Consider the following 15,768-nt stretch of genomic DNA (forward strand, 5'->3'; position numbering starts at 1 on the left):
CAATATCAGAACTCAAACTATGCCCCTGCCAAACCATATACACTGCTTTTAAAGTCCAACAGCATTGCTATCATTGCCAAATCTATTGTAATATCTACAAAGTAACACCAAATGTTTAGTATGCCAGCATTAAAAACAGTTTTCAGGAGATTTGCTCAGGAGACTGAGAGCATTAGGCACGTGTGCACACGCACAGTGCGCGTGTGTAAGTGGGAGTGCCCCATGTCCATGTGTGTATGTGCTGATCTGGAGTCAGTTTGGTAGGATTTGGGCATAAACAAATTATTTCATTTAAAATATAGATTTTTATTTAAAGATATTAATGTAATTTGCATGCAAAATAAATCTAACCGAACCAGCGGACAAAAATTCAACCCGCGGCAACACTTCAAAAGTAGCCCAATTCCGCGGGAAAACCTCAAACCTGGCAACACTGGTCAGAGCCTGTTTTGGTTGTTGGAAATATCTTCTCGCGATAAAAAAAAAAAATGTTTTAGAGCATGTGACGGATTAAACAGACCTTGGTACAGTAGGTATGAATGAGATAAAAACAGCACGATGAGAGCGGGGGGGATTTATAAACAGTATAATTTATTGTGTCTGTAATATTATTTATATAATCATCATTACTCATAAAACAATATACATATTTATTTCATATTTGATGCCTTTATGATTATTGCTTTACAATAAAATTCATTGGTTGGATACATCCATTTATAGCAAGACATTACATTCAGGTTACACACCAAGGTCTTAAAATTTGGAATTCCATAGAAGATAAGCTATCCTAGATATTAATGTAGTTTCAATGCATGACCCAATGTCACTATTCTTACAGTGTACCTGGTCACATTCACTCTGTATGACACGCAGTCGCATCTGCAGAGGGTGGGTGTCTGGGTGTTAGATGAGAGTGTTTTCATGCATTGACGTACAGTGCAGTCAATAATAGTGGCGGATTGTTTCTATCAAAGTGTTGCTTATAGGTAAACAGAGATCAGAGCTAAGGATAAATCAAGTGACACTGTAGACAGAAAGCTATGTCTGTTTGATAATTAGGTTCTAAATATGTTCCGGTCAACCAGTCAATTAAAGAATCAGTCAGATTATAAACCATTTCTAAACACCAGTCAGTCAAATAATTGGTCAGGTAAAAAATAGGATCTAAACACCAGTCAGTCAAATAATCTGTCAGGTTGTAAACATGTTATAAACAGTCTGCCCATCAGATAATCCATCTAGATTATAAACATTTAATAAACAGTTAGTAAAACAATCTGCCAACCCGACAGGTTCCAAACATGTTCAAAACACGAGTCAAAATAATTAGTAGGGTTACAAACATGGGTACAAACAGTCTGTCAAAGAATCAGTCCGGTTATAAACGTGTTATAAACAGTCGGTCAGGTCTATCATCAGACACGTTGTAAAAATCAGTAAGAAAACCTGACAGGTTATAAACATGTATTAAACATTCAGTCAGAGAATCTGACGTCATGTATGTGTTCCAACACAGTCCTCCGGGGGTGACCAGGAGCAGCCTGCTAGCTTGTGCCCTGGGGGTTAGACACAGGTGAGATCGTCTGAGGGAGAAGGCCTGGTTGCCTAGGGTAACAAGTCAGACTGTAGCCAAGTATACTGAGGTATAAATGGATAAGTACAGAGCAGGTCTAAGGTGTCTGGGATGAGGAGGTCGAAAACTGCTGCCCTAGTGGGCTTAAAACCTCAGCGTCATGTGACTTTATACAAGATAACAGACGGCTATGGACAGAAATGACACAGGGGAGCAGCCTGAAATATATACATGACAGACAAATACGGGGATGTTCCAGACACAGCTCTATTCAGAAGAGAGGGGATGCAAAACACAGGAGACTACCTGCAGGGAGTCAGAACTTGGGAATTTGTTGAATGGAATAGAGAACTCCAGATAATGTGTCTGCAGGGAGCCCCAGCAGGGAGCCCGAGCAGGGGGCCCCAGCAGGGAGACCGAGCAGGGGGCCCGAGCAGGGAGACCGAGCAGGGGGCCCGAGCAGGGGCCCTGAGCAGGCTCCAGGTGTGGTGGGGAACCAGCACCAGAGGAAGGAGGACACTGAACAGGACTTCGATGTGTGGAACAGAAAACAAGAGACTGTCTCAGTGTTTGGGAAAAGAAGACTCTGTCTGTCAGGAGAGAGAAGCTAGCAGTGTGTTAGTGTGAGGAGTAAACCCTCTGACAGGACTGACTTATTTGTCCCTAGTCTGGGACACGGTGTCAGATGGACTGTTAACCAGTGTCTGTGTCACCATCCGTAATCATGGGACAGGGAGAAAAGAGTTGAAAAGTGTGTGTGTGTGTGTAAATCTGATCGTTTGTGTGTGTGAAAAAGTCTGTGTGTGTGTAAGCAGCAGCATATCAGCAGCTTTCGTAACAGCATTCCTACTCACCTCAGGTGCATATTCACATGGAAACCGTTCCTCTACTTTAGAGGTTGCATACATGTCAGTTACATGTAACATGTTTAAATAAGACACAGAACACGCCAACAACTGTCTTCCAACACGGACACAGCCACAATACTTTGCAACACGCAACACCAACATCCAACAACAGTTACCACGGACACCGACAGAGATTTCGTACCCTCCTGTTCCTGGATGAGGTCGTGGAGGTGAGAGGTCAAGAGGGTGGAGAGACTGGTTAGCTGCCATAATCAGGAGGTTTGCATGCATCACAGCATGCATTGGTATAGATCTTAAAGAGACAGGAAGTATGTAACATATCTACACAAGAAGCGGACCCCCAACAGACACGCACCCTGGACTGCGAGAGGGAGCCAGAAAGTCAGACAGCAAGTTGTTGACGCGAGGCTGGGCGCCTCCTGATGACATCATCTACCACCATACAGTTCCATAGTCACTTTGACCTCATCACCCCATGCCACAGGGGCAGAGAGGGGAGGGAGGGGGTTCTGTATTACTGAGTCCCCCCATCTGCCAGACCTCTCACAAACACACAGGATAAGCCCAGTGCTGAAGTGCAGTTTCACACAGTGGGCCAGTAAGAGTCAGTGGGAGAAAGTCTCCCTCTGCTGGATACAGAGGAAGAACTGAAACATGTATAAAGATGGAAACCCTTACACCCTAGATCCAGGAAGACAACCCTAGGTCAGCAGTGTAAGAAGGGGGGGCGGGGGAATACGAGTATGTGTGTGTATATTTGTGTATGATCGAATTCATTCGAATGAATTGCATTTAATTCAGTTGTTTGGGGAGAGGGGGTAGGGAGGGAATAGGCTAGTGCGTGCTCAAAAATGTATGTTAAAACCAAGGTGTGTGTGTGTATACAGGGGCCTCATAACCGTACAAAGTAAGCAATTGGCTTTGTGCCTCCCTCCCCACCCGACCCCCTCCCCACCCACCCGACCCCCTCCCCACCTGACCCCCTCCCCACCCACCCACCCGACCCCCTCCCTCGCTTCCCCACCCGGCCCCCTTCCAATCCAACCCCCTCCCTCCCAACCCACCCAGCCCCCTCCCCATCCAACCCCCTCCCCACCCACCCGGCCCCTTCCCCATCCAACCCCCTCCCCATCCAACCCCCTCCCCACCCACCCAACCCCCTCCCCATCCAACCCCCTCCCCACCCACCCGGCCCCTTCCCCATCCAACCCCTCCCCATCCAACCCCCTCCCCACTCACCCAACCCAACCCACCCACCCAACCCCCTCCCCATCCAACCCCCTCCCCACCCACCCAACCCCCTCCCCATCCAACCCCCTCCCCACCCACCCAACCCAACCCACCCACCCAACCCCCTCCCCATCCAACCCCCTCCCCATCCAACCCCCTCCGCACCCACCCGGCCCCCTCCCCATCCAACCCCCTCCCCATCCAACCCCCTCCCCACCAGACCCCCTCCCCTGGCTACAGTGGCTCCAGACACATGGGCAGGTTGACGAAGGTGAACACGTTGTACTCGATGAGGATGGAGAAGCAGAGGAAGACTGCGTACAGCACCAACACGTACACCCCCAGCCTCAGGTCCAGCCTCCAGCCGTTCACATGGATGCCCAGCACCTGGGGGGAGGGGGGAGGGGGGAGGGGGGAGGGGCGGGGGTTGGAGGTGAGCAGAAGAGACAGAGGATAGAAAATAGCTCAGTGGTAGTGCAAACATTTGACTGCAGATCAAGAGATTTATGGTTTTATGTTGCATTGGATAAAAGTCTTCTATGAACACATTATGATGATTATTGTAAACAGCATATCAAAACTGAAATAGTGTACACACACGCATAGTACACAGACGTGAACTTCAGGGTGGGCCGTGTGTACTTACAGTGAGAGCCACAGATCCCAGGAGCAGCACCACTGAATACACCAGCCCTCTGCTGTTGATCATCACCTGGAAACACACACACACGCGTCAAACGCACACAAATCACACGCGTCACAGACACACACAAGTCACACACACACACACATCACAGACATACGTCACATGTCACACATGTCACACGTCACACACACACGTCACACACAGGTCACACACAGGTCACACACACACACACAGGTCACACACAGGTCACACACAGGTCACACGTCACACACACACACAGGTCACACACAGGTCACACACACACACAGGTCACACACACGTCACACACACACACAGGTCACACACAGGTCACACACACACACACACAGGTCACACACAGGTCACACACAGGTCACACACAGGTCACACACAGGCCACACACACACACAGGTCACACACACGTCACACACACAGGTCACACACAGGTCACACACAGGTCACACACAGGTCACACACAGGTCACACACAGGTCAGTGTAGCAGGTCAGTGAGCAGGGCAGAGCAGCAGAGGGGTGTGTGTTCCAGCACCTCGGAGCCGTAGTCCACAGCCATGGTCTGGATGGCCCAGGGGACGCCCAGACCCACCAGGATATCAAACACATTACTGCCTATGGTGTTGGACACAGCCATGTCCCCGAGACCTGCACACACACACACACACACACATATATATAAGGATTATGAAACCAATTAGGATGTGTGCATGAGAGAGAAAATGAGAAAGAGAAAGAGAGAAGGGGTCATGGTGGTGGTGACAGGTAGGGGGCGTCCCCTACCTTGCCTGGCGACGATGAGACTGGCAATGCAGTCAGGAACACTGGTGCCCGCTGCCAGGAACGTGATGCCCATGATCACATCAGGAATACCCAGAGTGAAGCCTATGATAGTCACCTGCACACACACACACACACACACACACAGGACGAAACAGAGATTCCTGAGCGACACACCACCCACAAAACCTCCCTCCCTCCACCAGCACCACCCACTCACCATCCAGACCATGAAGTAGGAGAAGACGGCGATCCAGACAGTGGAGAGGAAGAAGGAGAGCAGGAAACAGCGCTCCCAGCGTGGCTTGGCACAGTCCGGCACGGTCAGGTACAGCAGCAGCAGGATGGGCCAGCACAGCAGCCACTTCACACGCTCCATGGCGCCCCCTAGAGGGACACGAGCAGCATTGGGGACGTGCTGCTGCTCTGATACTCTCAGTTTGGCCATTCAAGTCACTCTCACTCCCCCGTCCCTCCTCCCTTCCCCCTTCTCGACTCTCCTCCCTCCCTCTCTCCTCCCCCTACCCTCCTCTCCTTCCCCTCCTCTCCTTCCCCTCCTCTCCTTCCCCTCATCTCCTCCCTCCTTCTGCCCTCCCCTCCTCCCTCCTCACCAGGGACAGTAAAGGGGGAGGCCAGTCCCACCTCCTCCCCCTCCTCGGCAGGTTTATCCTCGGCCACGCCTCCGTTCTCCAGCGTTTCTGTTTTACCGTCCAGCACCATGGTGGTGTCACCGTTGGACGCCTGCACCAGTCTCTGTTGCTGAAAACACACCACAAACACACACACATATGAACACAAACACACACACAAACACTCAATCAAACGTTATTGGTGAAGCCTCATTCCCACAGTGACATGAGGATGATCCTACCTCGTTGATGATCAATCGGCTGGCCATGCGGAGGCGTGTCTTAGGTCCAAAGTGATTGGTTATCATCACGCGTAGTCCCGCCTCTGGGAAGCGGTAGTGCGGTGGACTGGAGCTGATCATCTCATCCACCATCACCACTGAGCCCCTGCTGTACGACTTGGCAGGCTTCACTGGAGAGACAAACGCACACACACACACACACACACAGGGACACACGAGCATTCACACAGACAGGCACAAGTGTGCACACATTGACGCACACACGTGACAGGGTGTGTCAGGGGAGACACAGCGTGACAGCAGCTGAGTTCAAGACCCCTGTACAAACTGACAGATGGCCTCATCAATCGCTTGAGTGACACACACACACAGCACCTGATATTTGAGTGATTGAGAGAGATATCAAACGGAGAACAGGTTGACAGACAACACAGCACATGACTACATTACCCAGCAGGTGTAGCAGGCCCAGAGCCATGGGCCAGGGCAGGGCCAGGGGTCAGGGGTCAGGGCAGGTTTAGTAAGGCTACACAGACAGGCACCCAGAGAAGATTATCAAAGTCCTGTGCTACAGCTGAGAGATAGAGAGGTTAGCTGTACACAAGAAGAAGTTAAAGAAACAATCAGAGGGGGTGTAAGAGGAGGAGGTGGTGGAGGAAGTGGAGGAGAGTGGAGGAGGAGGTGGAGGAGGAGGAGAGTAGAGAAGGGGGGTGAAAAGAGGGAGTAGGAGGAAGAGCAGAAGGAATAGGAGAAGGAGGAGGAAACCGAGGAGGAGCCAAAAAGAGAGATCAAAGACCCAGGATTCAGGGTTCTAGATCAAGGGTTCCAGATTGGGGTTCTAGAGCAGATTAGAGCATATGCAGTCAAACAGAGCCCAGCAGTAGAAGCCTCCAGAGGAGTTGGGGGCAGAGCTGGAAGAGTTGGAGTCCCAGTAGAGAAGCACTCAGCCTGGGTTTGGCGGGGGCATGGCAAGGGTGTGTCCAGCCTGTCGGAGTAGCTTTACCTGGGGGGAGGAGCGGTGTGGAAGGGTCGTCCCAAATGCTGTCATAGCAACCATTACCATCCTCCAGCTCGCTGCTTGCCGTATTCCCATTGGCCAGTGCTTTCTCTTCCTTTCCTGAGAAGTAGCTCTGTAACTGGGAGTTGAACCTGGAGCAGGAAAAACACCATGCGGTTGGTTTGTGTGCGTGTGTGTGCTTTGTTAGTGTGTGTGTGTGTGCTTTGTTAGTGTGTGTGTGTGTGTGCTTTGTTAGTGTGTGTCCGTGTGTCTTATTTGGTGTCTTTTACTCACTTCATGATTATGATGTAGCCAGAGTACATCACCACCAGAACCAGGCTCTCCCACCTGCACAGACAGACAGAGACACACATTACACACACACACACACACACACACACACAGACACACACAGACACAGACACACACACACACACACTCCTTACACAAACCACACGCACAGAAACACAGACAATGCAGGGTACTCACCACACTATCTTTCCATCGTAGATAAACTGAGGAGAGGGGGAGGAGACAGATGAGTGTTTCAGACTCATCTGTGTCGACAGCAACAACAAGGAAAAGAGAGAAAACGAGGGAAGATTGGACTTACCGCTATCAGAGCGACCACAGACAGCGTGTAGTAGAGAGAGTCCCGGAACACGGAGAACTTGGTCAGGTAGACCACCTGTAGTGGGGAGAGGGCAGATCGATCAGATCGATCAATCACAGTCATTTTCCATAACATCCTTGTAAACAGTGTTTAAAGGATGTTACACTGGGTTGTCTATGGTCTGTGGCAGACCAGAGAGAACAGAAGCCCTTTTCTCTTTCTCTCTCCCTCCCTCTGCTCTCTCTCATCCTTGCTAAGTCATCCTCTCTCCTATCATGTGTCATGTTAGCGTGCTACTTCGAAAGGTCAGAGGCCTTAAATCTGTAGTTTAGTCTGCAGCTCAGTCACACACACCACACTACATTACACAACACACCATACTTACTAGTCCAGCCTAGTCTAGTCCTGACAGATCCAGTCCAGTCAAGTCCATACTAGTCCAGTCCAGAGAGTGTGGAAGCAGGACTTCTAAACAGCCTGACTGCAAGAGTGATTCTATTGGTTTGGAATTCTCTTGTCTAACACAAAGCTGCTTCTTTTCTGACTTTGTAAGGATGAAGATGCCTTCTGGATCTCCTGCAGTCTGTTCATCCAAGTCTGCTTTGTGAGGAGTGAGCGATGGAAGTGTGTGAAGTGCAGTCGTGTCGTCCGATACTAGCTAATTGTTGTCTAAAGAAACTCCTACTGAAAGTCACTCTAATGGCTGCAGGCTGCACTTACTATCGCTTCAACACACACACACACACACACACACACGCGTACACAAACACCCTGGCACACACACCAACACCCGTCCTTTAATAGAAGAGCCAGCAACAGGACAGTACTGTAGAGAGGAAAGTGTTGGACGATTGACAGGAGAACGGTGTAGCAAAGGACAGAGAATGTAGCGCCCCCACCTGGCCTGCGAAGATACCACACACTCCGATGATACACAGGATGTTGAAGACTGCTGAGCCCACGATGGTCCCCACTCCCACATCCCCGTGGGTGATAAACACACCTGCATACACACACACACACAAACACACCACCAACGTGGTTTATAAAGAAATTAACAGAAAGAAAAAGAGATGCGAAAGAAAGGCAGAAAGAGAGACACAGACAGACAGACAGACAGACAGACAGACAGACAGACAGACAGAAAGACAGACAGACCAAACTCACCTATGACAGAAGCAAACAGCTCGGGGGCGGAGCTTCCAGCCGCCATAAAGGTGGCACCAGCCACGTCCTCACTCAGGTCCAGTTTCTGACGGACAGAGACGAAGAGAGAGGAAGAGAAGGATGAGGTGTTGGAGGACAGGGTGGTGAGTCAGTAGTGAGGAGGAGTGGGAGGAAGGAGATGAGCTGGAGGGGGTCTTACTTCACAGATCTTGTCCAGAGACATAACAAAGTAGTCATCACACACAATGGCCAGAGCCAGGAACATGTAGAGAGCCTGGGTGAGACAGAGAGATGAGATGGAGAGGGAGAAGAGAAAGATGGATAATTAGGATGGATAACATCTTTAAAGCAACAGTCTACCGAGGCATATACGGCATGTTTGACACACACGCCACGCGTCTCTTACCGCAAAAATGTGTAGCAGCACGGCTCCTTGTGTGCGTTGTCTGTTGGTGAACATGTCTTCGGGAAATTCATGGACAGCTGCAAGTCAAAACACACACTGGTTTGGACTACTGACACACACACACACATACACACGCAACCGAGTCCAAACCAACACACCCTATAACCCAACAATCACTCACTCTCTCTGCATCCCTCTCTCCTCTCCTCTCTTCAAGCTCAAGTCTTTTATTGTCAGATGTGCAGAACAACACAAGGTCAGACTGGGCTCTGAAATTCTTGGGACAAGACAACGCAAAGCAACCTGGCATGACATATACATCTATGATTACATCTATGATAAGCAAAAATATAATAAACCTCCTAAATATACAAAATAATATACAATATACAGTACAGAATACTAAACCTCTAATACACATATTAACCTATACTAACCTTGTAAACCTATACTAACCTAGAGACAGAGGGCTACAATATTGCTGACAGTGTGTAATGTGGCTTGTGAGTAGTGTATCAGTGTCCATATCAATGTCCATTCAGAAGCCTGATGGTCCTTGGAAAGAAACTGTTGTCCAGTCTGCGTGTGCCAGACCGAATGCTTCGGTATCGCTTGCCAGAAGGCAACGGGGTAAAAACACTGAAGGATGGGTGGCAACAGTCTCTTAGAAGACTCTTCTCTCCCTCTCTCCCCTCTGGTTTATGTTGGGCTACAGCCCAGCAGGCGGGAAATGGCCTTGAGGCGCGCACAGAGGAGCCATACTCAGGCTTTAATCACAGCTTCACACAGAGAGAACACACACACACACAGAGAACACATGCAGAGAACACACACATACATACTCACACACATACACACACATACACACATACATACGCAAATACACGTTTACACACATCCATACACACACATATATATACACGTACACAATGCTAATCATTCTCAGCACTTGCGCCACTACAGGCACAAAGTCGATCACAAGGAATATTTCACATGGTACCACAACGTAGCCTTGATCAGGTTTCCTCTATCCATTTGCCCATCCCTCTCTCTTTCCCTTTTTTTCTCCTCTCTCTCCTTCTTTCCTTTCTCATCCTCCTCCTTCTCTTCCTTTCACTCCCCCTCCCTCCCCTCAAATCAGAGGACGTGAGAAGGTCATCTCCTGTTAAGGGAATCTCTCTGGTATAGTATGGGCAGCCAAACACACACACGCCCACACACACACTCCCACACACCCGCACACACACACTCCACCCAAGCTGTGTGTCTCCAGTCCCACCAGCTGTCCCTGTCCACCACTAGAGTGTGTTTGCCGGATGTTTGCATGTCTGTGTTTGTGAGGGGTGTGTGAGTAGTGTGTGGATACAAGGAATGGTTTGACACATAGATCTTAGTCCAGCTCATTTACCTCTAGTTTAACTAAAACATCCTCAAAACAAATAGGGTGGTGGAGAGGCTCATGAGATGGAGCCGATAACACACACACACACACACACACACACACACACAGGTATGGAGTGGAGGACTGTCCGTGCAAATCAACTGCATGAACACACAGATGACTGACTGATGTTGCCATGTTTGGATGTGTTTGTTTATTGTCTTTTGGTGAACAGCAGATGTCGTTTCTCAGATCATCCTAAATTTAAACCCTTCATCTGAACCTTGACCCCTTAAGACCATGGAGACTCTCTCTGTCTCCCTCTTTTCCTCCCTCTCTACTGGCATGTCTGTCTGACCATCTAACTGTCTGTGCACCCCACCTAGCTATCTGTTCAGAATGTCTGTTTCTTTATCTCTGTGTATGACCATCTACTTGCATACCTGTCTATTTTTCTCTGTCTCTCTACCCATCTGTCTGCCTGCCTGCCTGCCTGCCTGCCTGCCTGCCTGCCTGCCTGCCTGCCTGCCTGCCTGCCTGCCTGCCTGCCTGCCTGCCTGCCTGTCTGTCTGTCTGTCTGTCTGTCTGTCCATGTCCAGACAGTGTTCCTCTCAGTCCTCCACTAGAAGTGTCGCTGCAGTGATAATTACAGAGGGGCAGAACCCTCAGACCCACACCTTGAACACAGGCCAGGCAGCGCGCGCACACACACACACACACACACACACATACCATAAATAAATGTAAATGTAATACCACCATACACACACCAGGAACACAGGGCAGGCCATATATTCAAACACACACAAGATAAATTCAAGCCAGGCAGCAAACATACAACCCTGTACAGCTATTCCCCTACACACCTTCACCACCAACCTTTGTCTATGGAACCCAAACCCCCACCAACTCAGGAGGACCTCCTGTGGTCTCAGTGTACAAGTCTAACTTTTCTTGCTGAAGGTTGACAGCTGAAACCTCACCTGACCCAGCTTTAAAGCGCACCCAGAGTATAGAAAAACCACAGAACTATGAGATCACAACAAACTACAATTACACATCTTAGTATTTATTCATAGACCAGATGTATTCATAGACCACTCTCCACCCAGCCTGCCAGCCACTGTGTGCTGTGCTTCTAAATATAGCCTCCCCTCCTCATCCTGGGTGTGTTTCTGCAGCGTGTGGTCCTGATGCTGTGTTACTATCTATAGTCTGCCGCTGGTCAGGGGCTGTCGGTTGTTCTCATCCACGGTAGGGAGCGAACCACTCTGAACATCATCTATTATGCAGGACTGGCCACACATGCAACATATGAGAGGCAAGAGGGACATTCACCCTCACGAATGCAGTCACTGTAAATGCAGTCACTGTAAATACAGTATGGGCAATTATATGGGTAAATATGTGCGTGCGACTATCCATATATGTGTATGTGCTTGTCTGTGTTCAGGTGTGTGTGTCTGTGTGTTTGTATGTGTATTTATGTGAGGTAATGTGCGAGTGTGTGAGGGTGTGTGTATAGATGTGTGTGAGTATGCAGGTGTGTGTGTGTGTTCTACCTGGTTCAGTACAGTTCTTGGCCAGTGTGTCGTTGTCATCGTCCACCGCCATCAGTCTTCGCCCCAACAGATCAGGAGTCCCAGCCGGGCTCCTGCCAGTGTCAAGGACCAACCCATGACCTGCAACACACACACACACACTCTCAGAGTCGAGGCAAGAAGCATAGTGTATTTGTTCCTCCCTAAGCATGTGTGTATGTGTTTGTGTGTGTGTATGTCAGAAAGAGAGAGAAAAAATTAAAGAAAGAGAGAGGAGAGAGAGTAAGAGAGAGAGCGAGAGAGAGCAGGACAGGGAGAGAGAGGGAGAGAGACAAAAGAGAGAGAGACGAGAGAGAGAGAAACGAGAGAGAGAGAGACGAGAGACGAGAGAGAGAGAGAGAGAGAGAGAGAGTGAGAGAGAGAGAGAGAGAGTGAGAAAGGCGACGGATTAGCATATTTCAGACATATGACTGGGATCCAGTCGTAATGAGGTTATTAAACCTCACATTCCCCCATAAATCTGGAGGGAGGTGGAAGACAGAGAAACACAGGGGTGAAGGTGAGGCGAGGAGGGGTGTGGGGGGTAGGGTGAGGACAGGGAATGGGGGAGCAGTGTAGGGAGAGAGGTGGGTGAGGAGAGGGAGCAGGTGAGGAGTGTGGGTACGGAGGTGGGGTGGGGAAGGGAGGATTGTTAAGGAGGGCGGTAAAGCGAGGCCGGAGAACCAGACCTGAGGGACGGGGGTGGGGGTAAAGAAGAAGAGGGTGTGAGAGAGGAGATATTCAGTGTCAACACCTAATCACACTAGTGAAGAGCTAGACGGGCAGTGTTTAAATCTTTTCTTTCTTTCCCCCCTCCTTCCCTTCCAAATGATACTGATCTGTCATTACTCGTCAGGTGCAGTATATAAGTATAACGACGCAATAAAGCTTTTATTCGGCGGCAGTGAAGGATACTAAATCTATCTATTAGCACTGTGTCCTGCCACACACACACACACACACACACACACACATTAATATGCAAACACGCGAGCACACACACCCTGCGACTACCTATACACGTGAGACGGGGCCGGCCCATAGGTAGCCCGTGTGAATCGGTCGGTGAGGATACACCCACTCAGACACGGTATGTTAGGGAGCGGAGGACCTAGCCTTGCCCGGTAGCTTAATCCTGTCCCGCGCACTCTACAGCCCACATTCCGTTGTGTAGTTGAGAATGTAAGAATCTTCCCTAAATGGGACACAGCGAACGATCCAAATAACACGCACAATGAAGAACACAAAAGCGCGCGCACACGCATACACACAAATAGGCACCTTCATCCGATTCTGGAGCTGTGTAAAATCCGTCTTATATTTTCCATTGCTCATGACAACAGCCTATAAACGGGCACGCCATGGCATTCTTATCTAATTCTAGTCCCGTTATGAAATAGGCACTGGGCTACTGCTGCACCAACCGGCCCCGTCTCTCGCGGTCTGTATCTCACCTGTTAGGCTGAGCAGAGCGGACATGCACCACGTCAGGCACAATACACTGCAGATGAAACACACTTGGATAAAAAGCATTTGCCTCCTCTTGCGAACTTTAAATATTTTGGTGATGATGGTCTTTTTTGACACGGTGCAGCTCCGGTCCGGCTCCATGCTTGTGTGCGCTTGCGGTGGCGGTGGACCAACCTCCCCTCCGCGTTAAAGCTGCCGCCCCCCTTGGCGGTGCAGATGGTGCGGACCGCAGGAATCTCCCGAGTTTCACACCGTGAGAGATCGAGGTGCCGATGCCGATATCATCTCAAATGGCCGAGGCGCAAATACAGACGGAGGCAGCGGAGCGAGCTGCTCGCCCATGTGAACGTGTGAGCTCGGTCTCGGTAACCACCGGGGAAACGCTCCTATGATGCTGTATTTTTAAAACGCTTCGTGAGAATTGTATCCCGTGGAAAGAGAATGCTGTTGAACGTTTTTTCATCAGATAAAATTATAATATTTCTCCGTTCTGTTCAGCAAAGACTGAAGCACTGTGTTTGATAGCATATTCCAACAATGTTTTATAACCTATCAAACCACCTTTTCATCCTAAAAACAGCAGTATTGGGCTACTAAAGTGTCCTCGATTGCACCCACTTTCCGCGCAGATTCATTTCACTGTTCACGGAAGAAATGTCATCACCGTTCGGTTTCGTTCCGGTCCAGTTCTTGTATCTAGACCCCAAACCTCCCGGACTGAAGCGGTTTCAGTAAAGAAAATTAGCTCATCATCCCGCTGGCTCGCTCTCTTATTCCATCGTAGCCTCGCGCCCAACAGTAACTTCTCCGCGGGAGTGATGCCAGGACACGTGACAACGGCCTCTCGGCTTTGTAGTGATATTTTCTATGGTGTTATATCTCCCTACAGATACCCCTCTCTCCCTTCTCCCTCTCCAAAGCTGTAATGGAGCAGCAGAGCAGCCCAGTCCATCTTTTAAGATCTCTAAGATCTCTCTCTCTCTCTCTCTCTCTCTCTCTCTCTCTCTCTCTCTCTCTCTGCCTCTACCCCTGTGGAGAATCAGTACACAGGCTACAAAGGTCAATGTGGGAACTCAGACACAGTACCTACCATGACCATGACCAAGGATGACCTTAGAGTGGTGACTAAGGCCGTTCCAGACGGGGCTTCATCACGTGTGAGCTGCTGCCTCAGAGAGGTCAGTTTCAAACAGGTCTCTCTGTGGAGGAAAATGATGAACCCTTAGAACACGACACTGATAAACACCCATCCCCTTCTCCACCACACAAACACACACACACACACACACACTCACGAACACACACTACCCCAGACAGTCTCCATCTCTTTTATGCTTTTCTTCAGAGTCTCTTTCTTCTGTGTAGATCTGCTTGTAGAAGACAAGAGTAACAGAAAGTGAAGGAGGAGAGGAGAATGAGAGTGGTTCTGCCAGAGGGAGGGACTCTCACACAAAGGAGGAAGTGTTGTGTTTACATCTTTCTAGCTCCTTCTCTCTCTCCGTCTTTCATAACCCCACCCCCAGGGTGTTACGCTGATCACATGCTGCTCTGTGATAAAGGTGATAAAGCGCCTGATTGGTCAGGGAAAAGGACCTCATCTCAGGTCAGATCCCCTCAGGTGGAGAGGTTCATTGGTACATCTGCCGGGGCAGCATAGCTGGGTGGGGCAGCGTATGGGAATTTAGATGGGGCGGTGGAGCTGGGTGGAGCATTAACTTTGTCTACTCAAGTTAGGTATGTCTTCTTCTGTGGATTATGGACATATTCTCTCTCTCTCTCCTTCTTTCTCTCTCCTTCTCTTTCTCTCTCTCTCTCTCTCTCTCTCTCTCTCTCTCTCTCTCTCTCTCTCTCTCTCTCTCTCTCTCTCTCTCACACACACACACATGCTTTCTAGGAACTACATGCAGTTAGCCATACTTATTTATGCCCCCCTATCTCATAGTAGTCATGGTCGTCACATGTTCTTAGCGTGCAGTGGTGTTGATAATGAGGATTTCACATTCCGGAGGTCTCTGTGAAGTGTCCGCCATGCTCCAAGACAACCCAACCTCACTTCATACCACATAGCCCCACATCCTACACACCCAAGCCCCCCTCCAACCTAGCCCCCCGCTATACCAGACAGCCCCACATCCTCCAGCCTGACACACT

General features: G+C 49.5%; 1 protein-coding gene across 1 annotated transcript; it reads right to left on the reverse strand.

Moving 5' to 3' along the window:
* Positions 1-3,903: 3,903 nt before the first annotated feature.
* Positions 3,904-13,743, reverse strand: slc24a4a (solute carrier family 24 member 4a). Its single transcript, XM_084679136.1, has 17 exons — positions 13,602-13,743; positions 12,130-12,249; positions 9,187-9,263; positions 8,980-9,054; positions 8,781-8,865; positions 8,513-8,616; positions 7,614-7,688; positions 7,490-7,515; positions 7,295-7,348; positions 7,007-7,152; positions 6,004-6,173; positions 5,744-5,891; positions 5,353-5,519; positions 5,136-5,250; positions 4,888-5,000; positions 4,322-4,387; positions 3,904-4,062 (listed from the first exon to the last, which is right to left on the reverse strand). The coding sequence occupies exons 1-17, from the start codon at positions 13,678-13,680 to the stop codon at positions 3,910-3,912; spliced, it is 1,773 nt and encodes a 590-aa protein (XP_084535262.1). The 5' UTR covers positions 13,681-13,743; the 3' UTR covers positions 3,904-3,909.
* Positions 13,744-15,768: the final 2,025 nt, after the last annotated feature.

This window comes from Hypomesus nipponensis, chromosome 3 (genome assembly GCF_054491055.1).
Source record: "Hypomesus nipponensis isolate SF chromosome 3, ASM5449105v1, whole genome shotgun sequence".
Taxonomy (NCBI): domain Eukaryota; kingdom Metazoa; phylum Chordata; class Actinopteri; order Osmeriformes; family Osmeridae; genus Hypomesus; species Hypomesus nipponensis.